The sequence below is a fragment of the Plectrocnemia conspersa genome, unplaced genomic scaffold (genome assembly GCF_051122295.1).
Source record: "Plectrocnemia conspersa isolate PC_06_02 unplaced genomic scaffold, ASM5112229v1 ptg000009l, whole genome shotgun sequence".
Classification (NCBI taxonomy): Eukaryota; Metazoa; Arthropoda; class Insecta; order Trichoptera; family Polycentropodidae; genus Plectrocnemia; species Plectrocnemia conspersa.
In genome coordinates, this window is record NW_028277173.1 from 22,397,609 (window position 1) to 22,423,541 (window position 25,933).

Here is a 25,933-nt window from a genome sequence, read left to right on the forward strand (position 1 = left end):
ACATGTGACAGTTCTTGTCATCTGGCAAGCGCTCGCTGCGCCCATTTTTGTGCAATTAAATAAACAGTGAAATATGTTATAATCACAGGATTTTTCTTACATAGTGTTAATTGAAGATGATTCCAAATGATGTATCACTTGCTAGTAAGTGTTTGGATATATGAATAATATTATATATCACTTGTTCTAACAAATTTACTATTGACTTTCTAGGAACACATTAAAAAACAAACAGCGGAGATTGGGCAATTAAAGGTATACATACCAAAGTAAATTAAACATATTACAATGCTAGTAATAATGAAAAATCTCATATTAGTGTAAACAAAGAATTACATTTTACCCACTACATAGTATCGTTTACAGTTAATTTTCAGAAGCAATGATAGATCTAATAACATTTACTTATGGCAAACATGACATATTGCGACAATTTTAAAGAATATGAAGAGATGCCAATCTACGTGTTTAATCCTTTACAGTAACTTCCGTCAAATTTGTTCTTCGGTTATCGCTTAAATTTAATTTATGGATTATATTAGTAGTAATAATGTGTTCAATGATTACTCTTGATAAATGTCTTAATGTTTTTTAATTATTTTTCAGAAGCAATGATGGCACAATTTGATAACCTATACGGCTACAGCGTAGAATTGGTATATATAAACAAAGAGTGAATCTTGTCATGTTGAAGTATTTTTATAAAGAATATACTACATAAGTTTATGTAACTGAATATCTTGAATTTGGCTATTCCGAAAGAGGAAAGATGGCATAGAACAAAAATTTAATAAAAACCAGGACGTATACATATTTTGCCACATCGGAATTAAAAATAACCCACTATTCCAGGTATGCAATCACATATTTATAATCATTGTAAAATGTCGTTTATTAGATAACATCCAAGAAATTACACATTTATAAGCTATCCGTTGGCTGATATATATAGCGTTAACACTGCGACAGCGCCGATTTGATCGACATTAACTTTCAATCCTCACACAAACTAAGGATATATTAAACGTTCACGTTTAAAACACCTGGTTTATTTGCAATTCTTAAAATCTAACGTATATGTGCATTAAATCGGAAGCAATGATAATGTTTATGTAATATAAAAGGAAAAACTCACTTTTCGGCCTCGGAGCCCGGCGACGGGAATTCAAAATTTGAAGATTTCATTACGAAGATTGTTTTATGATTGTTTATCTAATCTAATCAATGTATTCTTCTTATCCTAAACACATTATGTATAAATTTAATATTCATAGTTATAAACACACCTAGTTAATTTGTAATCCGATTATTTATAAAAGGAAAAACTCACTTTTTGGCCTCGGAGCCCGTCGCCGGGAATGCAAAATTTGAAGTTTTCATTACAAAGATTGTTTTATGATTGTTTATCTAGTTTAAACAATGTATTCATCTAATCCTCAACACATTATGCATATATTTCATTTTCATAGTTATTGTCGCGTAACAAAATTTTATTATGAAATAATAATTATTTAAAACGGTTGTCACGGTACTGTCGGCCATCTTGTTTTATATTTGAATGCTTATTTTTCATTGGTCAAAACAACAGAACGCATTACCGGTGCCTCGGAAAGCAATGAAGCAAATTCAATTTTTATTTTTATTATTATTTATTATTATATTTAAATATATCTCCTTTGTGTACGTGTATTATTATACACCACTCATACAAAGCGATACGATTTACAAAGTAGAGAATTGAACGGAGAATATTTTCTTTAAAGTTATTATGCGCTTCCGGAAGCGACGGCTTAGAGCAAATATACATAAGATGGTTGTCAATTGATTAAAAACAGAAATTTTAAGATAATTTCTAATGAGAAATTAATTAAATTAAGAAATTGGAATTAAAATACGTATATGTTTAATTCAATTTAGTTTAATTATAATGTTTGTTATATATGTGTAGCTTTTTATATATAACGCAAAAATATCATATATTTTATATAATTTTATACATATAATAAATTAAAAATAAAAATTACTATACGTTTAAGTGATTAAAAAGAGGATTTTTAGTGTATTGTTACGTTCAGTGTCAAATTGTCCGCCTTTCTACTATAGCGATCAGTTTGTAGAATGTGTGGGTGATGTTTGATGTTTGATATTATGGGGGCCAATATAGATTTGTTATGGCCAAAACTGGTCGGCGCAGAAATAGCGGTGTTGTGACGGCTCCCTCTCTTCCGGCAAGCTTGTAAGGGTTCGGACGCGTGCCGTCGCGCGTCCGCCCCATTCTAACCATGTAAACACCGTAAACCGTTAAATAAATATTACTGCAGCGGCTCAATCTGTGTCTCATTGCCACCCGCCATCATCACCACCCCTAAACTGGTGACCCCGACGTGATCTGAAGCACGTACATGGAGTCAGATTCAAAATGGCAGACACAGACGCCGCTGCAGTACAAAAGCCGAGCCGCTGCTGAGCTGTTTGCTGCCATCCCGCCGGTGCTTCCCTGGACCCGGACTCGAGCTGGCGGACCACCAAGACGATGGGCCTGCGCCCCCGACCATGTGCCGCCATCGTCAGCCACCGTCGCCACTGACAGACGCCGCCACCGACCACGTGACCCAGGAAGCACCCGGCGCCGCCACGCGCCTTCAGCGGGAAGCCACCGAAGTGCTGCCGTAGACCAGGCTCGAGTGGACCACGCGTGACCCGTCACGCACCCGTAGGGCTACGCCCCCGCGACTCCGAGCTCGAACCACATGTTCGGGGCCCGTCACGCGCGCGCCCTGTGTAGCTGCACCGACGCACCACAGGGCCCCGAAAGGTGCTCCCGGACATGCCCGTTCTTCTCGCGCCCCCTGGAGCCCTACGCGCCGCCCGGGTCTACGCGTGTTCCACTCGGCTTGGAGCGAAGCACGCCGCGCGTCACTGGAGGCCGCGCCGCCACACCATACGTCACGACTTTGCTACTTTTGCGCCGCCAGCATTTAATCAACAGCAGCGCCAAGGCCCCCATACCTCCCCCTGGTTATAGTTCGCAATTGTAAATTGCTAGGGCCGGAGCCGTATGGGGGCCAATATAGATTTGTTATGGCCAAAACTGGTCGGCGCAGAAATAGCGGTGTTGTGACGGCTCCCTCTCTTCCGGCAAGCTTGTAAGGGTTCGGACGCGTGCCGTCGCGCGTCCGCCCCATTCTAACCATGTAAACACCGTAAACCGTTAAATAAATATTACTGCAGCGGCTCAATCTGTGTCTCATTGCCACCCGCCATCATCACCACCCCTAAAATATCATATAAAACAGATGTTTCGCTGCGTAATTTAATTTTGCTATATATTCTTGTGACCTTGCATTTTTTGATCTGATGTAGTATTGTTATAAATTGACAGATGAAAATGAAAGCTCGCCGAAGCCGCCGATGTCATTAATGAATCCTGTGGTTGTGAAGGTTTCGAGGAGGGTCTGAAGTCGACTACTCTCAGCTAAGTTCTAAGTCATGCTCTAAGCTGAATGCAGAAGGTTTCTAGGACGGTTTGAGGTGAGGTAAAATTAAGGTTTATTGAAGAACTTAATTGACATAAAATAATTGTTATCGCTATTGGCGTGCTGCGATTCGGTTAAAGATAGTTATGTCTTGGCATATCTTTTAATACAGAAAGTTACCAATAACGTTATATGTATTAATTAATGTGTTGAAACAAGAAGAAGTGATTTCCTATTTATATAACTGTACAGCGTTTGTTGCTGCCCCAAGCTTTGTTGCTAAGAGGGTAACCTCCGAATAAACCCATATACATATATTACAGTTATCTATTATTGAATACTTTCAAATGTATTGTATATACAACATACATATATCTCAGTATAGAAAAACTATATTTAATATTATTTTTATAATTTTAGCGTAATCAATCTTATTGTATATAAATATATAAAAAACTTTTATTGTTGATATAAATCTAATTTATAAGTAAACAAATTTATATACGTAAAAACTATTTTTAAGGAATATTTTCTATTTAATGTTTACGAATTAAATATTTACATTTTTTTTATATTTTAATAAAATAAGAAAGCAAATTATATGCCTTTTTATTAAGGTATAAAAGCTTTACATGTCTATCTATATATATATATATATATATATATATATATATATATATATATATAATATATTTTAAAGATACCAATTATTAAAAAATACATGTTCATATTTAATAACTATCACTTTATTAATCACTTGACTCTCTTTTTTAGATTTAACCAGACTCCTCCCTCACTAGTAAGCACGAAAGATTTCTTATCGTATTCAATCGGTATTTTTGTTTTATCACAAACAGAAACTTCGTATTTTGACAGGATCGTTGCCAACCCTAGTTTAGTCTGCATCATTCCGAATCTGATTCCTAAAAATACAAACATAAACAGTTCATAAAATGAAAGTGTTGTATCAAAAATTTAAAACATTTCTATTCTCGAATCTTAAAAAAAAGTTATATTATCCACGATAATTACCAATGCATATCCTAGGTCCTTCTCCAAATGGAAGATAAGCGAAATGATGCCTCGATTCTTTATTCTCTGGACTGAATCTCTCTGGATCGAATTTGTTGGGATTAGGATAGTACTCAGGATCTCTTTGTATTCCATAAATTGGAATCATCACAGGCGTGCCCTTTTCGATGATAATGTCCGTATCTGGTATTTTATATTCTTTGGTGCAGATTCTGAACAAAATCGGCAACGCTGGATACTTTCTCATGGTCTCTGAAATTAAAAAATTATAAAAAAAATATTCAATTTAAATTAATTTTGTAAAATTGAAATACCTTCAATCACTTTGGTCATATACGTCATATCGTTCAATGAATCATATGTTACTTTTCCATCGTGTTCTGCTAATACTTTATCTATTTCTTCGGCTAGGGTAGCCTGTATATCAGGGTTTAAGGCTAATTCATAAAGAGCGAAGCTGGCAGTCGTAGAAGAAGTTTCAAAGCCAGCGATGAAGAAGACAAATACTTGGGCTGCCAACTGCATCATTGTCAATCGAGTGCCATCGTCTACTTGAGCCTCAGATTTTTCTGTAAAATACAATATATAGTTTTAATTTAGTTCGTCTATTATATTTGTATTGCATTACACACTTTAAACAACATAGTACAATGTATGATAGCCTCAATTTAACACACTAATTACATCCGCATTTTTTTCTGTGTTTCTCCATTTTAGTATTTTGCATTGTGAATAACAAAAATAACTAAAGATAAATATGCAAAAAAAAAGGCATTGTGCATAGAAGCGTTAAATTGTATTTTATACCATAGTTTTAAATGGATTTCCTTTTTGTAAAATATAAATAATTCTGCTTAGAAATCTTGATTTATTTATTTTATACACATATTATATATATTTGGTTAATTAAGTATTTTTTTTCAATATAATAAATTCAACAGGTAATCTATACGTTGTTTTAAAATATATTTTAGAGTATGTATGTGCATACGTAAAATATCAATGAACGTTTTAAATTTTTGTTTTTATTTTCGAATACGTTGTTTGTTTATTTACTATTCTATAAATACTGTAAAATGGTTAAAAAAATGTTATAAAGATGCACTTTTTAATGCTGATAAATCTCGAATTAAAAATAATTACAATATAATAAAATTCAATTCAAGCGTTTTCCATAAAAATAAAATATAAAAAAAGATGTTTTCTAAACTTTGATTCTGATAAAGAAGACATATTTATATCAAACGAAAATTTATTTCAAAATTCTTTTCATAAAAAATGGTTTAAAATATCAAATAGCTTTAAAAGTTTTTATTTGAGATAGATTAAAATTCGTATTAATTTACTGATGTAAAACGGATGCTAAAATAAACAAATAAAAAGTGTTTGTGATGTGAATTTTAGTGTTTTTATTAACAGTAAGCTGATTTGAATACCTACAGTTATCATTTAACCATTAGATTTATTTTATAAATAGTTTTTTAAACTACAATTGAATTTAAAAAATGTAACCCTATTACTTACTATTAAATTTGCTTGAATGATTTAAATTAAGATGAGATTTAAATCATAAGCAAAAATGTTGAAATATAACATTGAAATTTTTAAAAGTATTTCTTGTAATTTATATAGTCAGCAATTAAATACATTAAAAAAGGAAAACTATTTTTAATAAATTCTTGATGTAATAATTCCAATTAAAATGTTGATATCAGTTACTACAATTGTATGAATTCTGCTATTTTTTATCACTAAATATTTTTTTGTAAGAATTACAATTAATAAGAGTACAATTGTTTGATTAAAATAATATTTGTAAAAAAAGAATTAATATAGTGCAAAATAAATTATATATACCAGGATTGTTAACATCATCTGATACTGATCCTGTGTTTTTCAATTGGATCAATAAATGCATGAAATCGTTCCTCACAATTCCGTTTGTTTCTCTATATTTCACAGTTTGTTCTACGACATCTAAGAAAAACTCTTCCACACTTTTTCCAAGGAGCGCTTTAAATTTGGTTATAACATTCGGTACAAAAAAATCGATCAAACCCATGAAATTTTCAATTATGGATGGATTAAATATTCTTTTTCCCATTTTCCTGAATTTATCATCTGGGTTTTTAAATGTTTACATTCAATTCCAAAAGCGCAGTTTGCAATAACATCGTTTCCAAACGTCGCCAGCAGCTCTTTGACATCATCCACATCCTTAAACTCGATTTGCTTCTCCAAGTAATCAGACATTTCTTCCGCACAAGCGGCCACTGTATCGAACATCATCCTCATCTTACTAGAAGTAAAAGTGGGAGTCAATTTGACTCTTAAGTGCTTCCATTTAGCGCCATCAGCGTTGAACAAATGTCCAGTTAGCGGCTCGACTTCTTCATTATACGGAAAACCGTGACCGGAGAAGTGCACGAAATCCTTAGTTAAGATATTCTTTATCAACTCTAAATCGTTCACTACCAATGCCGGCTTTACTACCATAAACAATCCCACGTATGGTATATGTTTCGTTCGCTCATACTCTTGACAAAAATTCAAACCGAATTGCGATTTGCCCAAAAATATATCTTTGATATTTCCAAATGGAAAGATAGGACTAATGGTGTATATGCCTCTCTTACTCCAATACTCATATTTTCTTCGAAAATATAAATACACTATGCCAAACAATAATAGAAGCACAATAAAAATACACGAGAAAACAGTCCGTGGATCCGCCATTATTTGGACGAACAGAACATGCGTTCAATGTCAACTGCGAGGCTCAACTAGATAATTATCTGTAATACTGTTGTAGTTCCCCTACTCTTTTTTGCATGGATGGATTATTTACAAACTATGTACCTAATCGTAATAATCACAATCATGTACAATCTCGAAAAGCTACGTATAAATCTACAGCAAATAAATATATTTCTTATTCCAGTAAAATATGGCATATTAATAAATATATTTTTACTATTTTGTGAATAATATAACTCTTAAAGTTTGTAGTTCTATTGTTCTTAATAAAAACTCGAGAACGTAACACTGCAGTAACGTATTTTTTACAGAAATCTCCGCTGTTAATAATAGCTGCAAAAATAATCAATACTTTGATAAAATCATTTTTTATTTAAGAGATAATGCAGCATGTTTTAACACGACAATTTAAAAGATACTAATAAAGCATACATTTATTTTGAATTTTAATTAACCTGAATCCGTATTTTTATCAGAGTAGAAACAAAAATAATTATGCTGAAGAATTTCGATCTAAAAAACTGTCGTTGTGGAGGCATTTGACAAATATGTATGTGCGTAGTGGGCATGGCATAATCGTCGCATCTGCAATTATTCTACACATGGATTTTTTTGCACGTTCAGATAAAACAGCGTTTTAACCATTTGGATTTATTGTTCAAATTATCCTTTGTATTTATCGTACGACCACTTTACCAGCTGCTACTAAAAGCGATAATTTAGGTAGACTTAAATCCCAAATCGATTGCCTCTTATGAATAAGTGCCTATGTCCATTTTTTCGAAATTTGTTTTATTGTGAAAATGGACAGTGCTAAACATTTTCTTCAAACTCTTTTAAGTCAGCATTATCACAAAATAATTAAGATAAAAATAACACAATTTTTGAAAAAACAAACAATGTTCAAATATTTTGTATGAAAAAATATAATTATCCTACACATTGGTAATTCTTCACATTAAACTGACTAAACAATACATGTATTAATTTAAAACTTTGAATGATAATATATGTATGTGTGCATGTCTGTCTTCTTCCTTATAATTTAAAATGGTTAAAAAAATCAATTACATATTTTTACTTATATTTCATGCAAATATAAATAAATTTGTATAAAATGTTTTATGTTCCTTGTTTTTGTTAAATGAGAATTGCTTACAGACATAAAAATGGAATTAAAAAAATGTGATGAGATCTGTCGACCCTTAGCAACCCTTTTTTCACAGAAGGTTTAAGCAACTCATATAACAAAAACGCCGTAAAAACACAAGAGCAAACGCATCACGTGCATCTCTAGTCTGTGCGTGCATATCATGTTTCTGTTACATTAACTAATTTCGTTTTCTTAAATGTCAAGGGGATACTAATTTATAACATTACTCGAAATGAAAAAATGTGCAACATGTACAAATAATCTCTGACCAAATGCATTTTAAATTTTAAAATTACATCAGTTGCAGATCGTCATTTAAGTGATTCGGTTGTGATTTTTTAACTCCTTACTAATAAATCAAAAAAGTGCATTATAGATAAAAATGAATGAGAATTAATTAGAATAGCAAATAAATAAATATCAAACCTTTTTCATCATTATCAATGTTTCCGTCGTTCTTCAATTGAATTAATAATTGCAGAAAGTCATTTCTATTAATGTTATTCTTTTCCCTAAAGTTCACGGTGTATTTTACAACGTCGATGAAGAATCGTTCAATTTCTTCAGGGATCAATTTAAATCCAAACTTTCTCATCGTATGAGGAGCGGAAAAATCTAAGAAACCCAAAATAGCCTCCCGTATAGTCATTTTTAACACTCTTTTACCCATCTGTCTAAATTTATCATCGCTGTTAACAAACGTGTTGCATTCTATTCCAAACGCGCAATTGGCTATCACGTCGTTCGAAAACTTGGCATAAACCTCTTTCATATCTTCACAGATTCCGTTCAAGTACCTCTCTTCTAGGTAATTAGACATCTCAGACGCGCATCCGGCTACAATGTCGAACATGTTCTTGATCTTGCCTATCGTGAATGCCGGACTAACCTTCGATCTGATATTCTTCCATTTCTGACCACCGAGATTGAACAAATGTCCCTGAAGCGGCTGATGCTCTTCATCGAAAGGCATAATGTGATCAGTGAAACTAGAAAAATCCCTGGCGAGTATATTTTTCGCCAAATCTAAATTGTTCACTAGCAATGTCGGCGTAAACATCATGAACATTCCGACGTATGGATGTTTATTGGTTTCGTGGTAAATATTGGAGAAATTAATTCCGATTTGAACTCTCCTAAAAAACGAATCGGTGAGATTCCCGAATGGAATTTGCGGTGTGAATGTATATACTCCTTTTCTGTTCCAATACGTGAATCTTCGGCGGAATATTATATACAAAATTAAAGCGAACAACGCTATTGAACTAAAAAAATATAATATGAATGCCATATTATATTATAGAAGAGCGCGAGCGTACAACCATAAAACTTGGATAATCAAGTTTGACTAAATGATGCAAGTATTACTTTCAAGAATGCACATTTAAATTTTAAATCCAGCAAAAAAACATTTTAATTTATTGAAATCATTACTTTGATAGTTTGATCATACATTTTTAAGCAAGTTTTTATAACAGAAAAGATAAAAAGAATAAAAAACAATACAATAGTAGCGTGCAAAAAAAAGCATCACCTTCAAAATCATCATATTTCATATGAAACGAAAAACGTATTATAGTGTGAATAAAATTATATAATAAGTATTTTAACATTTTTTAAAGTATTAACACATAAAAATGTGAATTTAAAAAAAATAAAAATGAACGAAAAATATAAAAAAGGATTAGATAACATTTTTAGACACATAAGTAATTTCTGACAGAATGCATTTTATATTTGAAAAATACTTCAGTTGCAGATCGTCATTTGAGTGATTGGGTTGTGATTTTTTTTACCACGTTACTTCGATTAATATAACTAATAAAGTAAAAAAAGCGCATTATAGATTACAGTAAATAAGAATTAATTAGAATAGTAAGAGTGTGAGGAAATTCTCATATAATTCACGTGGGTAAGAATATTCTCACAAAAAATATTGGTAGTGATTGCAAGTATTTAAGTAATATTTATATTTATACAGTGAAAATCGTTTAATATTAAATATGAAACTATTCAAAGTATTTTATTAGGTATAATTATTGTTAATTTTGCAGTATTATTTGAAAAGTTAAACAATTTTAGTATTATTTTCATGATAAGAGTATTTTACATAATAATTGATCATTTATCGAAAAAAAATCACATACCTACAACACATTGACATATGTACATACTATATGGGAAACAATAAAAAATAAGTTATTTTTTTGTGAAAAAAACTTATATATTTTAAATATAATACATATTTCACCCTTACAGAAAGAGTGTTCTTGTTGATGTACCGAAAAATTGGGACAAAATTAATTTGAAGGCGAAAAACGCACTAACACCTTTCATTCTAGAAAAACCGAATTTGAACATTTTTATTCCATTAAAAATACTATAAAACCATATCTTAAAGCTTCTATGGATAAACATTTTAAACTTTAACAAAATTAATCATACATTTTTTCTGGCCTTTGTGATCAATTTAAAAAAACTAAAAGAAACCTTCCCACTACAATAAACTTATAAAATTGATATTGTATTATTTTCTAATATTGATTTGCTAATTTTAATATTTTTCCTATATTACATTTTCTAGTGTTTGTAATATATGCATGTACTTAAGCGACTTTTTAGACTTAAGCGGTAAATTTATAAAAAAACTAATTAAAAAAATTAAATTAAATAGGAAAAAATCGGACGTAAAAAAATGGACGAAAAACGACCAACGTCAAGTTGGTTTTTAATTTTTATCTTTTTTTGTGCGTACCTATTATTTTTACAATATACATTTATTATGTTTCAATATTTAATGGTTATATTTAAATAAAACGTATTAAATGAAGTTTTTCATTGTGATTCAAAAATAAATTAGATTTTAATCTTTCTTGTAAAAAATGTTTTTTCAACAATATATAATAAAATATATGACATTTGGCCACATCACGACAAACAGAAAAAATACATCACCAATTAAATCGCCGCCCAAGTTTAAATTCAATATTATTCTATATATTAAATACTAGCGTTTGCTATTTACTTTCCATAACACAGCACACCTACACTTTTTATTATTAATAGACATTAGAATCCTAATCCTAAAATATTTATGCGCCGCTGTTTACTTTCTCTATAATTTATGTGCTGCCATACAATAATTATAAGTATATATAAAATACTAGCGTTTGCTATTTACTTTCCATAACATAACACACCTACACTTTATATTAGTAACAGACATTAGAATCCTAATCCTAAAATATTTATGCGCCGCTGTTTACTTTATGTTTAATTTATGTGCTACAATACAATAATTATAATTATAAGTATATATTAAATACTAGCATTTGCTATTTACTTTCCATAACACAACACACCTACACTATTTATTATTAATAGACATTAGAATCCTAATCCTAAAATATTTATGAGCTGCTGTTTACTTTCTCTATAATTTATGTGCTGCCATACATTATTTATATATATATATTAAATACTAGCATTTGCTATTTACTTTCCATAACACAACACATCTACACTATTTATTATTAATAGACATTAGAACCCTAATCCTAAAATAATTATGCGCCTCTGTTTACTTTCTGTATAATTTATGTGCTGCCATACAATAATTATAAGTATATATTAAATACTAGCATTTGCTATTTACTTTCCATAACACAACACACCTACAATATTTATTATTAATAGACATGAGAATTCTAATCCTAAAATATTTATGCGCTTCTGTTTACTTTCTGTAAAATTTATGTGCTGCCATACAATAATTATAAGTATATATATAATACTAGCATTTTCTATTTACTTTCCATAACACAACACACCTACACTTTTTATTATTAATAGACATTAGAATCCTAATCCTAAAATATGTATGCGCCGCTGTTTACTTTCTCTATAATTTATGTGCTGCCATACAATAATTATAAGTATATATAAAATACAAGCGTTTGCTATTTACTTTCCATAACATAGCACACCTACACTTTTTATTGTTAATAGACATTAGAATCCTAATCCTAAAATATTTATGCGCCTCTGTTTACTTTTGGTATAATTTATGTGCTGCCATACAAAAATTATAAGTATATATTAAATACTAGCATTTGCTATTTACTTTCCATAACACGAGACACCTACACTTTTTATTATTAATAGACATTAGAATCTTAATCCTAAAATATTTATGCGCCTCTGTTTACTTTTGGTATAATTTATGTGCTGCCATACAAAAATTATAAGTATATATTAAATACTAGCGTTTGCTATTTACTTTCCATAACATAACACACCTACACTTTTTATTATAAATAGACATTAGAATCCTAATCCTAAAATATTTATGCGCCGCTGTTTACTTTTTGTATAATTTATGTGCTGTCATACAATAATTATAATTATAAGTATATATTAAATACTAGCATTTGCTATTTACTTTCCATAACACAACACATCTACACTATTTATTATTAATAGACATTAGAATCCTAATCCTCAAATATTTATGCGCCTCTGTTTACTTTTGGTATAATTGATGAGCTGCCATACAATAATTATAAGTATATATTAAATACTAGCATTTGCTATTTACTTTCCATAACACAACACACCTACACTTTTTTATTATTAATAGACATTAGAATCCTAATCCTAAAATATTTATGCGCCGCTGTTTACTTTTTGTATAATTTATGTGCTGTCATACAATAATTATAATTATAAGTATATATTAAATACTAGCATTTGCTATTTACTTTCCATAACACAACACACCTACACTTTTCATTATTAATAGACAATAGAATCCTAATCCTAAAATATTTATGCGCCGCTGTTTACTTTCTGTATAATTTATGTGCTGAAATACAATAATTATAATTAAAATGTAGTATCATCTTGGAATATATTATAATATATGTATAAAGGTATCCTAAGAAGGCAAAAAATAATTTCTACAAATATACTTGAAATATTTATGTGCTAAATCGAAAGTACGCAATTTTTGACACAAAAATTACCTTTTTTGATAAATATATCACTCTCTAAGAAATGAATCTTTTAATCTAAAAAAAATATACCCAAAATAAAAAATACTTGATTCAGAAATCAGTGGGGCATATATATCATGAATATTAATATTTATGAAAGATAGAGCAATATTTGGCTTACACCTCTATAATTTACCTCAAAAGTCAAGACATCTATATACAATCGATATATTTTTCATCACTCCATTTTTTATTTTGCACATTTTAAACGGGCTTATTCAGCGAAAGCATACAAATAAAATGCTTTTGTTAATTGCTGCCTACTTATTATGATTTGTGAACAAAGTATAAAAAACTGATGTTGTATTGTATGGAAAACAAATAAAGAATTTGCCATTTCACAAAATATTTTATGTCAACAGCAATTAGTCTTTTAACAGAAACATTCTATAAAGACTACATTGCAAGTAATAAAAACTAATTAATTAATGTACATCCTTATTAATTTTCGTATTTTTAATCTTCTTACAATCAGGCTTTTTCGTTCTTCAGTGTTCAATGTCAACCAGGTTTGTTAACGAGCGTAGAACATTGACTCATAAAACATTTGTTATTGACTCTTATAATAATTTACACGTGGAATATATTGACTGAATAAATAAATATCAAACCTTTTTCATCATTTCCAATGCTTCCATCGTTCTTCAATTGAATCAACAATTGCATAAAGTCATTTCTATAAATGTTATTCTTCTCTCTAAAGTCCACAGTCTCTTTTACTACGTCGATGAAAAATCTTTCAATTTCGTCAGCAAACAATTTAAATCCGAACTTTCTCATCGTATGAGGAGCGGAAAAATCTAAGAAACCCAAAATAGCCTCCCGTGGAGTCATATTTAACACTCGTTTACCCATCCGTCTAAATTTATCATCGGTGTTAACAAACGTATTGCATTCTATTCCAAACGCGCAATTGGCTATCACGTCGTTTCCAAACTTGGCAAAAACTTCTTTCATATCTTCACAGTTTCCGTTCAAGTGCCTCTCTTCTAGATAATTAGACATCTCAGACGCGCATCCGGCTACAATGTCAAACATGTTCTTGATCTTGCCCGTCGTGAACGCCGGACTCAACTTCGATCTGATATTCTTCCATTTCTGACCACCGAGATTGAACAAATGTCCCAGAAGCGGCTGATGCTCTTCGTCGAAAGGCAAAATGTGATCGGTGAAACTAGAAAAATCCCTGGCGAGTATATTTTTCGCCAAATCTAAATTGTTCACTAACAAAGTCGGCCTCAACATCATGAACACTCCGACGTACGGGTGTTTATTGGTTTCATGGTAAATATTGGAGAAATTGATTCCGATTTGAGTTCTTCTAAAAAACGTATCGGTGATGTTCCCGAATGGAATTTGCGGCGTGAATGTATGTACTCCTTTTCTATTCCAATACGTGAATCTTCGGCGGAATATTATATACAATATTATAACGAGCAACGCTATTGAACTAAAAAAATATAATATGAAAGACATATTATATAAGAGCGCGAGCGCACAACCGTAAATCTTGGATAATCAAGTTTGACTGAATGATACAAGTATTGCTATCAAGTACGCACATCTAAATTTCAATTCCAAAAAAAATCATCATGATTATGAAGTTGTTCACCTTGATAGTCGGATCAAGTTTTTGTAATGGGAAAGATTAAAATATTATATAAGAATAAGATACATATTATAATAAAAGACATCGTATTTTTTGGAACAATAATGAAAAATAATACCAAACTTTTAAAAGAATTCATAAATGTTTTTAAGCAATTTATTTACTAATTGAAAGTGATTAACTTTAACTTCGAGTCAGCAAATCCCTCTTAAAGTTTCATTCCATTTTAGATAAACCGGATATATTTTTTGTAAATTATGAAGTATATTGATTAATAAATTATTATGATAAAAAAAATATATAAAAAGTATAATATTTCACTTAAATTATAAATGAATACTTTACGAATAGTTGGGCAAATATTTAAATACCACATATTTAAAAAAACTGAGATTCGGATATTTGACAATTCATACTGGAGTCCCTAACTACATATTTAATATCACACTACAAATAACATATACATATTTCACACCACAAATAACATATACATATTTCAGTTTTTCTTTAAAATTACTATACACAACTAACTTTTTATCACCTGTAAAAAAACGATCCCAGAATATCAGTTTATTAAATTTTGTGGCACTTAAATGCTGAACATTGACACCATCCATGTTTTATGGAGATATCTTATAACGTACTCTTAATGACAGTCGAATATCTGTATTTGAATTGTACATATAACCTTGAGATATTTCGCATCAACTTTGATAAACAGCGCGGGCCTTATCTTCTAACTAAACAAATATTTTTACCCGCTAATGTTATTTTATTTATACTATTTTCGATATTTTTTATTTGGGGTTGTTACACGACCGAAAATAAAACGAAACAAACATTGATTTAGATGGAGAGTGTGGCACATTTGAGATGACGAAAATCTGGTAAGATTTTTAATAAGACACTTTCTGCGAAAAAGTGCGAAAATAACTTTGCCATCAACCCAATATATGAACATTCTGTCCATAAATGAGATTTTCTATGCTGTGTTTTTGTCATTAAAATATATAAAATATATATATGATTTAAATTAAATATTTATATTAAATTTAATTCACTGTTCAGTAACATTTTCTGATCATTAAAAATGTCACTGGTATATTAAAAATTGTTTATAGAAAATAAAAAACGTCAAAATATTTTTTTATGTTACATCCGTTAGTTTTTTGCTAATTATTTGCAGCGTTCACATTGTGTCATTTGTTACGAAGAGTTATTCAATTAAATATGTAGAATGCTGACTTTGATTGTAGCTGTCTATTTATATATAAATATTAGTTTGGCACTGATAAAATTTGTAATATATATATATATTTAAAGCATATATTGAACGATAAAATAATAATAAAAAAAACTGGTTTTGCACAAAAAAAAACAATTTATAAACTAACTGAAGCATTATTTTACTTTTAATTGTTAAATTGAAGCCTATTTTTTCTGAATCGATTTATACAATTTTTTCGGATTTAAGCTGTTTATTGCAAAGTTTAATAGCAGTTTTATAACATACACAAGAACATACCTAATCGTCAAGACTATTAAAAAATCAATGTTTTTACCGTAATTTTATGGTATTGCTTAATCGACCAATCTCATATCCCCGTATATTAAATATGTGAGAGGTAGAAAATGTTTTTTGATAAAATAATTTCTAGTAAACAATAAATAATTATTAAATAAATCAAAGTTAGTAGTAAAATTGTATAAGTATATATTTAAAAAAAATTTGTACCTGAATGCTCATCCTCCAAATATCCGTCTTTCTTCAACTTCGACAAAAGTTGCAAGAAATCATTCCTGACTATGTTATTCTTCTCTCTATGTTCAACAGTTTCCTTAACCATGTTGTAAAAAAATTCATTGACATCATTTCCCAAAATGCTGAACTTAATAATGCGAGATGCTATTGCAGGCATGAAGAACAATATCATATTCATAATTGCTAAATGCATCGGCGGATTAAATATGCGCTTCCCCATCTTCCTAAACTTGGAATTGGGATTTACGAAACTGTTGCATTCTAATCCGAACGCGCAACTTCCGATTACATCCGTAGTGAATTTAGCAAAAACTTCCTTTACATCATACACATCATCGCCATTTGAATCCAAATACTCCATCATTACATCAGAGCACGCCTCCAACGTTCCAAACATATGTTTCATTCTGCTCGTTGTGAAGGTCGGGGTCAGTTTCGCTCGTAAATACTTCCATTTATCGCCTGTAGAGTTGAACAAATGGCCAGCCAGCGGCTCGTACTTTTCGGAAATTTCAAATCCATGGTCTGTGAAGTGAGCGAAGTCTTTGACCATCACTTTCTTAATTAATTCCAAATCGTTGATTAACCAAGTGGGTCTGAACATCATGTAAACGCCCACATATGGCAAATGTTTATTTTGAAAATAGACCTCCGAAAAACATTCCATTAGACCCTTCTGCATCGTGAACACTCCAGATATATTTCCGGAAGGTAGAGTAGGACTCGGACCTGGGATGCCTTTGTTCTTCCAATATTGGTGCAAATGCTTCGCCCAAAAATAACATATTAATAACACAACGTTCAAACACAAAAAAATATCCCACCAGAACGATATGATTATCATCGCGACAAACTGAGTGATAGCGATAACTCGACTGAAATACTTGGCGAGATATTACCGTATTTATACCCATGAAAGAGGTGCATAACCTTTAAAGTAAAACATCCCAAAACTGTGTATCCAAAATATATTTTTTTATCAACTGAATCAAACTTAATTCTTTTGTTTAGTATTTTTAATAATAACATTTAAGACTTGTTTTAATTTTATAAAACAATAATAACAAAATGACTTACAAATTAAATTTAAAATTGTCTAAACTAACTATGTAATAAGCTTGAGAATATACCATGTTGTTAACAAGGTTTATAGTGTTAATACATTATATAGGGTGTGATGTAACAGTGAATTATTTTAAGACATATGTATATGTAATTAAATAAATACTTTGTTCCATAAAATTGTTTGTGCATTACAATAATAAAAAATGAGCATTAAATAAATATATCTATGTTCAATAACAAATATTAGATTGAACAACATTTTATTTATAGCATGTACTAAAAGGAATGATTTGTGCATTAAAATAAATAAGCTGTGCATTAACGTTCCGTTGGTCTAACGACCAAAGCTAAGCAGCATTGGGCATGGTCGGTACTTGTATGGGTAACCGCTTGCTGACACACCGGATATCGTTGGCCATTATGTGATAAGCTATTAAACCATTTATGTAACGTTAATCTTGTTGCTAATTTATATAATCCTCATTTTAAATATATTCGTTGCAGAGAGTTATTCATGGGGTGTTCACTGTTTTGCCCAACACATCTAATCTGTCCAATAATTGAATGAAAAAGTTGTCATAGTTAACTAATAAATAAATGGTAAAAAGGGAGCCGGGGTTTTTTAAGGTGTAAAATCGAAGAATTGTTAGCCCTTGTGGGTACTGATTTATGTTGGCTATTCTGGACACTTGTTGGCGGTGATGAGCACTTGGTTTTACCGATACGGCGAGAGAGCGAGTGCCGAAGCACCTCGTCCGACCGGCCCTTTTTATACAAAGTATTTATTTTTAGTACGTCATTTTATATTATTATTTTTATATCTACGACCTATTGACGAGAATTAAAAAGTGGCAAATCATCTAACCATTCGATGGTAAATTTGGTTTGGTGATTATTGCGCACAGCAATTTTTTTTATAATAAAAGGGTCAATATACACATCAGGGGCGGGTGGTGCGATACTTTCCCTTTCTGATAAGGGCTGAATGAGAGATAAGGGCATGCTGACCGCATGCTCTTATCTCTCACTCACTCTCGTCACATGCGAGCAATCGAGAGGGAAAATATCTCACCACCCGCGCCTAATAAATATATATTTATATTTAAGAATACGGCAATATTGTCTGTATATATATAACATATGTTAAGATTACTTTAATTTAAAAATATCACGTTATAAAAATATTCTAAATACGCGTACATTTCCTATGATTTCACAAATTTTTACTTAAAAATAGAGAAAAATATAAATTAGTTAAAATTAAAAGTATTTGTCAAACAATCACCTATGTTCAGAATTTTTGCTTTGTGGAATTTTCGTGTGCGCAATAGTCCGGCCACCGGAAAATTTAATTGGTCTTTACAATATTCCCTTTATACATATTTTGAGAAGCAATGGGATGTTTCAAGATATTGTCAATAATTACATTAGTACATAAGGTAAAATATTATTTTTTCGAAGAAATATAATATATCGTATACCATACATCTAAAGTGTTTGTTTATTTTAATTCCCATGAAAAATACAATACTGTATTATTTTTTTAACAATACTGGCATATTTATTTAAAAACTATTTTATTTATTTCGCTTTATTACTTGAATTTACATCATATTCTTAAACTTGCACTGAATACGAGATACTGTGTTAACATGATTCGTCATAATAAAACCGGTTTTACGTCCATCCATCTGGAATTTCATAATTATCTACTTATATTACAACATAATATACTTGAACTTAATAAAAATAGTTGACAATAAAATATAGAGTATAAATAATTGGAATCCACAAATAACACGTTTAATTTTCAAAAATGTAAAAACGCTAAAAACTTAATTTTTTAAAGTTTTGAAAACACTGCTATTTTTTGCGCAATGAAATATTAATAAATAATATAAGTTATCTATTATAATGTCGATTATTAGATACAACAATAGTTGTTAATTATTACAGATGACAGATAAAAAGATATATGCTTTTTGAATTGTCTGATATTATTTTTTTTATTTTCAATAAACAAGTTTAAAAAATATACTCCAGAATACTGATATTTCAGTAATAATTAATTATTACAAACACACGTCTTCCATCATCACATTCAGTAGCAATATCAGATAAGCTGATACGTGTGTTACAGAAAAAATATATATAGTCACAAGATTTATTTAAATATAAAAATGATAAATAAAAAAATCAAACTTACATGAGAAAACTATCGATTTAAAAAATATATAACAATTCTTTCTCCTCATACGACTAGTACCTACAATTATATGATTTCAACTTTTCTATATGTAATATATAGTACTTATCATTATTTATTTACATGCGATGTATAAATGGGACAGTGAATGTGTATTTTTCAGTAAATTTTGATGCACGGATCTGTACGAGATGGATGTCCGGCGGACAAATCCGATCGTGTGTGGTGTGAAAAACCACTGATGTATCTGTCCGCTGTCTGTGCTCGAACGAACGGATCGGACACAGAAACGCAGATCCGAGCATTAGAGCCTGTGCGCGAAAACGACGGTTTACAGTATTTTGTTAAAAGTGATTTTATGACCCGGGCCTTTATTAATTTGCGCCAAAGTTGCTGCCAACGTCTAAAATAAGATTTTGGTGATAAAGTTTTATTACTTTATGGCCCATAGCAAAAGAATATCCATGTAAAAGATTTATATTACACCACTATACAATAAAAATATATAAATTTAAAATGCACTTAGATTATATAAGTATCGACTCTAGATACGTAAATATTACAAATAATAATATATAATAAAAATTATAATTTTAATTATACTTAATACATTAATTTCACCGGACATGTCTGTCCGGGTGTCCGTCGGACAAATCCGTACGTGTGTGCTTAGCTAATTTTTATTACCCTTAATTGACGTTGAACAGTTGACACTGATATATTTTCAACACCACTTTTTTCTCTTACTTGAAATTACTATATGCTGATCCCGTTGTTTTGATCGAGAAACCTCGATCTTTCAGATCGAGGTTTATCACAATTTTGTCCTGTATCTTAAAAAAATCACATGTTCCTTCACGGTGGTCTTAGAGATATTTAATTTTTAGGCAATATATCGCTGAGTTTTATTCTGAAAAAAGTATACCATAATATTATTATTATGGATAACACAGAAAATAATTTATTCTTTAATTGTGTAACAATATTTTTAATTGTTATAGTAAATAAAGGTGGAATCGTGACTATGAACGTCGTTGCAGGTTTTGGTCTTAAACTTTTGTCCGGTAGTGTATATTATACATTTTTATACCTTAATATTTTTCAAATATTTTTATTTACTTGTATATTTCTGTTTTTTTATTTTTTATGCATATGTTTTTTCTTTTTATTTCATATAAAATACATTCGAATAGATTTCATCGTTCATTTGCTTGTGTGGTTTAAATCACACTGCTTTGTCGGAATATCGTTGCACATTCAACGTCTCTCTGATTACGTTGAACCTTAGTCGTGCTTTGTTCATTTTAACGGCACGAAAATGATATTCGATTCTTGGTGGAAAGCCTTTTGGTTTTTGCTCGCATTGTTCACGGTGATTTTATACGTCTTCTTCAAAATTAGATTCAACCACTGGAAGAGCAAACACGTTCCAGGTCCAGCCCCGACCTTCCTTTTTGGCAATATAAAAGAATTACTCACCGGCAAACATGACCTTGGTATGTACTGCAATAAATTATACGAAGAGACCAAGCATCTGCCATTTGTCGGTTTTTACATGCTTCACAAGCCGGCGCTTCTTATCAACGATTTGGACCTCATAAAAACTATAATGGTGAAAGACTTTGTACATTTCATGGATCATGGCTTGCAGTTCAACACAGATGGAGAGCCTATATTCAACACCAACGGTAGCGAATGGAAGGATGTCCGAGGCAAGATGACACCTGTGTTTACTCCTAGTAAACTGAAGTACATGTTTCAAACGTTCTCAAAATGCGGGGAAGACTTGATTGCGCATTTGAGTAAAACGGCTGATTTAGAAGGAGAATTGGACATGAAAGAGATCATCGCTCAATTTGCAACGAACGTTCTAGTATCGACAACTTTTGGTATCGACATAGACAGTTTTAATAATCCCAGCAATGATTTTAGACAACTGGGCAGAAATATTTTTGATTTGGATGTTTTGAATAACATAGATATGTTTACTGTTATATTTTTTCCGAGTTTATACAAATTTATTAAGCAACCAGTATTGAATAAAAAAATTCATAATTTTTTATCAAACGTCGTCAGCGGAACTGTGAAATATAGGAAAGAAAGCGGCGTGGTGAGAAACGATCTGATGCAGCTCTTGATCAAATTGAAAAATAATGAATCTATTAAAGATAATGATTGTAAATAAAATGTGTGTATAATCATATTAATAGTACATGTATACATATATAAAAATTATCTTTTCAGATGAAAAAGAAAGTGAATCAAGTGATGTGGGATTTTCTCAAATGGATTTGACGTCACAAACGTTTGGATTATTCATAGCAGGCTTTGAAACATCTTCAACGGCTTCCAGTTTCGTTATTTATGAACTAGCTAAACGGCAAGATATTCAAGAGAAGATCAGAATTGAAATCGATAAAGTTCTTGAAAAAAACGAAGAGCAAATAACATACGAAGCGATAAATGAAATGTCTTACATGAATCAAGTTATTGAAGGTATTTGATATCACACAGTTATCTAGTTATCGCATTATAAATAAATTATATTTTCAGAAACGTTACGTCTGTATCCGATTGTCCCGCAAATATTGAGAATATGCACAAAAGACTACAAGATGCCCGATAATAAAACCATAATAGAAAAAGGTACACTAGTATATATATCCACCAGAGGAATTCACAAGAATCCAGATTATTACGCAGACCCAGAAAACTTTGATCCTGATCATTTTTCGCCAGAAAATAAGGTTGCTAGAAACCAGTTCGCATTTTTGGCATTCGGAGAAGGTCCTCGCATGTGTATAGGTAAATATATTTTAAAATACTATCTGATTTACAAATTAGTTTTCTACCTGTCATTTATTATGAATCAGCATATCCGATATTTAACCAAAAAAAATTGTATTATTCAATATGATCGACTACAATATTCAACACTGAACATTCTAGTCCCAGAAAATAAATAAACTGTGTATTTCGATACATATCTAAATTATTTTAAACCAACATTAGGTATTTTAAATAAGACCCAAATGCCAGAATTGATGATTTTTAAGAACTGGTTTTTATGGATCAATTTGTAAATTAGGAAAACCGGTTTTTAAATTATTAAAATTTGCTTTAAAAAAAAACAGATTTTATATAAACTTTATTTTATGTACAATAATTTTGTATTTTTTACACTTGGTAAAAAAATATGTACCTCTAGTTTATCCTATATAATCTATTGATGTCGCTATTTTAATTTTGAAAAAAATCTACAGAAATAAACTATTAAAAAAATTAAATAGTATTAAATAGTATTTAAAATAAAATACTTTGTAATTATTTAAAAAGTCATAATTTTAATTTAGGCCAAAAATACAACTAGAAATGAAGTAAGATTGTATCATACTATAATATGTATAATAGTTCATTCAACAAAACATCTATTTTAGTATATTAGTATTTTTATAAACATACAATTTATACATTTTATATTGTTTTCTTTCAGGACTCAGATTCGCAATGATGCAAATAAAGGTTGGATTGGTTTATATATTCAAAAATTTTGAAGTTTATCCCGCTGGAAACGGAAGTTTAAATATCAGTAGAAGAAATTCTATCATTCTGACTCCAGATAATGTAATCGTCAAAATAGTACACAGAAAAAAATAATATAGAAATTTGACTCGAATATTTACCAACTTTTTTAATAAAAATTAAAAACACAACACAGCAACAATTATTTATGTAACACGTATACCTACCAGATTAATAATTAAATTAAACTAGCTATCGCCAAAGATATGACATTTTTTTAAAGAGTTCAGCAGTGGGACATATAAAAACATTATTATTTTTACTTACGTTTAAAAATGCAATTAATCATAGTAATAGTATCCAAATATATTTATTCTTAAAAGATAAGTTCAAAAAATCATACCTGAATCTTCATCTTTCAAGCGTCCATTGTTCTTTAATTGTATCAAAAGTTGCAAGAAATCATTCCTGACTATGCCGTTCTTTTCCCTATACTCCACTGTTGCCTTCACTGTGTTGTAGAAAAAATCGTTGACTTCCTTTCCCAGTATGCTTCTTTTATAGTACTTTGCAAGCTTGGGCACGAAGAAGAGGATCAAGTTCATAAACGCAATGCGTAGAGGCGGTTGCGTCAAAAACTTGCCTATCCTCCTAAATTCTGCATCAGGATGTTTGAAGCTGTTGCATTCCAATCCAAAAGCGGAGCTTCCAATCACATCCGTAGAATATTTCGCGAATATTTCTTTGACATCATGCACACCTTCGCCATTTGAGTCTAAGTATTCCATCATAACTGCCGCGCAAGAATCCAAAGAGTAGAACATTTCCTTCATCCTTCTAGTCGTAAATGTCGGCGTCAACTTCGCTCTCATATTCTTCCACTTTTCGCCCGCGGAGTTGAACAGATGCGCCGAAAGTGGTTCGTGCTCTTCGTTCATCGGAATTATGCGATCGGTGAAGTGGGCGAAATCCTTGACCATTAACCTCTTGACCAGATCCAAGTCGTTCACCATCCACAAGGGTGTGAGAGGCAAGAATATACCGAGGTGCGGTAGATGCTTATTTTCAAAGTAAAGCTCTGCCATCTTCTCGCCGATGCTTTTCCTCAAAGTGAAAGCCTCAGAAAGATTTCCTAATATTATATTTGGTTTCGGTCCAGGCACACCCTTCCTTTTCCAATATTCGATCGAATGTTTCGCCCATAAATAAAATATTAACCAAACCGAAAAAACGCATAGAAGTAAATCCCACCAAAAAGATATAATAAACATGATGGTCCAATAGTTGAAACACGTATGACGTCCACTCGTAGCTGATAGCTGCAACTAATTGACACGACCCGTTCAGTCGGCTTATATTTCTTAATATTACATAAGCAGTGATTCTCATATGCGGGCCACCAATCATATTTTTTATTCGTGCAGGAATTCGAACTTGAATCATAAAAAAAAACAGACAATTAATATTAATAGTTGTTTCGAATAAATACTGGATTTCCAAAATATCCCGGATCCCTAATAAAATCAATATTCATAACCCACATTCGTATAGTTAAAAACAAATTTAGAAACAGACTAACATCTTGATAAATTCATTCGAACAATATTGATTTTTTTATGTAATTTTGTATGTACACTTATTCATGACTTGTAAATTATTGTTTAAATGAGTAATAAATGTTTAATTAAAATACAAAATTAATATTTTACTAAAAGTATAATGCATTCATTTATTTTTTAAATATAATAGGCAAGCTGAAAAACTCTAACTGCTAGTGCAATAATTTGAGGAAAATAGATATCTGCATGAATAGCATTTAAACAACATACTATTGCATTGTTTATTATTTTTTTTGTGAGCTTGATGAACTTATTTTGATATTTTTTAGAAACTCTTCATTCCTGACTCGAGGCGGAAAGTCGGGTGGCGCAGTCTTCAGCACCTCTACGGGCAGGGCCGTCAAAAGAAGGACGACGAGAGATTAATCTTCTCGTCGACCAACCTCAGTCAACTGATCCAGTCTCTACCAAATGGACCACAACTCTGCTTACGTAGATAGCTGATATACCCCGCTCACTGACTTTAGAGTGAGACCCTCAAACTTACCTATTTAACAAAACTTTGTGCTAAGGACGTGTTTTTGACGTCAATTAACGTTCACGATATTCAAGCGCTTATATTCTTATAGATTTTGTGTTGTACTTTTACTTTAACATAATTCATTAGACAAGCGGTTGCCATAAAGTTGAACTGCAACTCGGTTTTTAAAGATAATATTTTTTTTAATTTGTGCAAAA

General features: G+C 30.8%; 3 protein-coding genes across 14 annotated transcripts; 1 reads left to right on the forward strand and 2 right to left on the reverse strand.

The window, feature by feature from the left end:
* On the forward strand, window positions 1–25,813 carry LOC148232260 (putative cytochrome P450 6a13). 8 transcript variants are annotated; one of them, XM_088193003.1, is made up of 9 exons: window positions 22–144; window positions 214–255; window positions 607–852; window positions 3,383–3,531; window positions 21,516–22,291; window positions 22,359–22,610; window positions 22,668–22,919; window positions 23,608–23,636; window positions 25,525–25,813. In XM_088193003.1, exons 5-9 carry the CDS (start codon window positions 21,613–21,615, stop codon window positions 25,693–25,695), a joined length of 1,383 nt encoding a protein of 460 aa, XP_088049129.1. In that variant the 5' UTR covers window positions 22–144; window positions 214–255; window positions 607–852; window positions 3,383–3,531; window positions 21,516–21,612; the 3' UTR covers window positions 25,696–25,813. The 8 variants fall into 8 exon arrangements, 5 of the variants coding, with proteins under 5 accessions (XP_088049129.1, XP_088049131.1, XP_088049130.1 ...); XM_088193005.1 differs by lacking the exons at window positions 22–144; window positions 214–255; window positions 607–852 and having other exon boundaries at window positions 2,217–3,531; window positions 21,516–21,610; window positions 21,682–22,291; XM_088193004.1 differs by lacking the exons at window positions 22–144; window positions 214–255; window positions 607–852 and adding an exon at window positions 2,217–3,308.
* On the reverse strand, window positions 4,201–24,975 carry LOC148232261 (putative cytochrome P450 6a14). 5 transcript variants are annotated; one of them, XM_088192999.1, is made up of 4 exons: window positions 24,040–24,975; window positions 4,823–5,077; window positions 4,509–4,760; window positions 4,201–4,399 (listed from the first exon to the last, which is right to left on the reverse strand). In XM_088192999.1, the coding sequence occupies exons 1-4, from the start codon at window positions 24,905–24,907 to the stop codon at window positions 4,230–4,232; spliced, it is 1,545 nt and encodes a 514-aa protein (XP_088049125.1). In that variant the 5' UTR covers window positions 24,908–24,975; the 3' UTR covers window positions 4,201–4,229. The 5 variants fall into 5 exon arrangements, with proteins under 5 accessions (XP_088049125.1, XP_088049124.1, XP_088049126.1 ...); XM_088192998.1 differs by lacking the exon at window positions 24,040–24,975 and adding an exon at window positions 16,817–17,803; XM_088193000.1 differs by lacking the exon at window positions 24,040–24,975 and adding an exon at window positions 14,084–15,036.
* Window positions 6,366–7,244, reverse strand: LOC148232262 (cytochrome P450 6j1-like). The gene has a single exon (XM_088193007.1). It carries the CDS (start codon window positions 7,242–7,244, stop codon window positions 6,582–6,584), a length of 663 nt encoding a protein of 220 aa, XP_088049133.1. The 3' UTR covers window positions 6,366–6,581.
* Window positions 25,814–25,933: the final 120 nt, after the last annotated feature.

Bases quoted from the DNA above. Each gene is read 5' to 3' on its own strand.
- LOC148232262 (XM_088193007.1), bottom strand. From the start codon at position 7,244: ATGGCGGATCCACGGACTGTTTTCTCGTGTATTTTTATTGTGCTTCTA.
- LOC148232261 (XM_088192998.1), bottom strand. From the start codon at position 17,687: ATGATAATCATATCGTTCTGGTGGGATATTTTTTTGTGTTTGAACGTT. The intron at 4,761-4,822 runs GTATTTCAATTT...TTTTAATTTCAG, and splicing joins TATGACCAAAGTGATTGAAG to AGACCATGAGAAAGTATCCA. The intron at 4,400-4,508 runs GTAATTATCGTG...TTGTATTTTTAG, and splicing joins AGGACCTAGGATATGCATTG to GAATCAGATTCGGAATGATG.
- LOC148232260 (XM_088193003.1), top strand. From the start codon at position 21,613: ATGTACTGCAATAAATTATACGAAGAGACCAAGCATCTGCCATTTGTC. The intron at 22,292-22,358 runs GTAAATAAAATG...TTATCTTTTCAG, and splicing joins ATCTATTAAAGATAATGATT to ATGAAAAAGAAAGTGAATCA. The intron at 22,611-22,667 runs GTATTTGATATC...TTATATTTTCAG, and splicing joins CATGAATCAAGTTATTGAAG to AAACGTTACGTCTGTATCCG.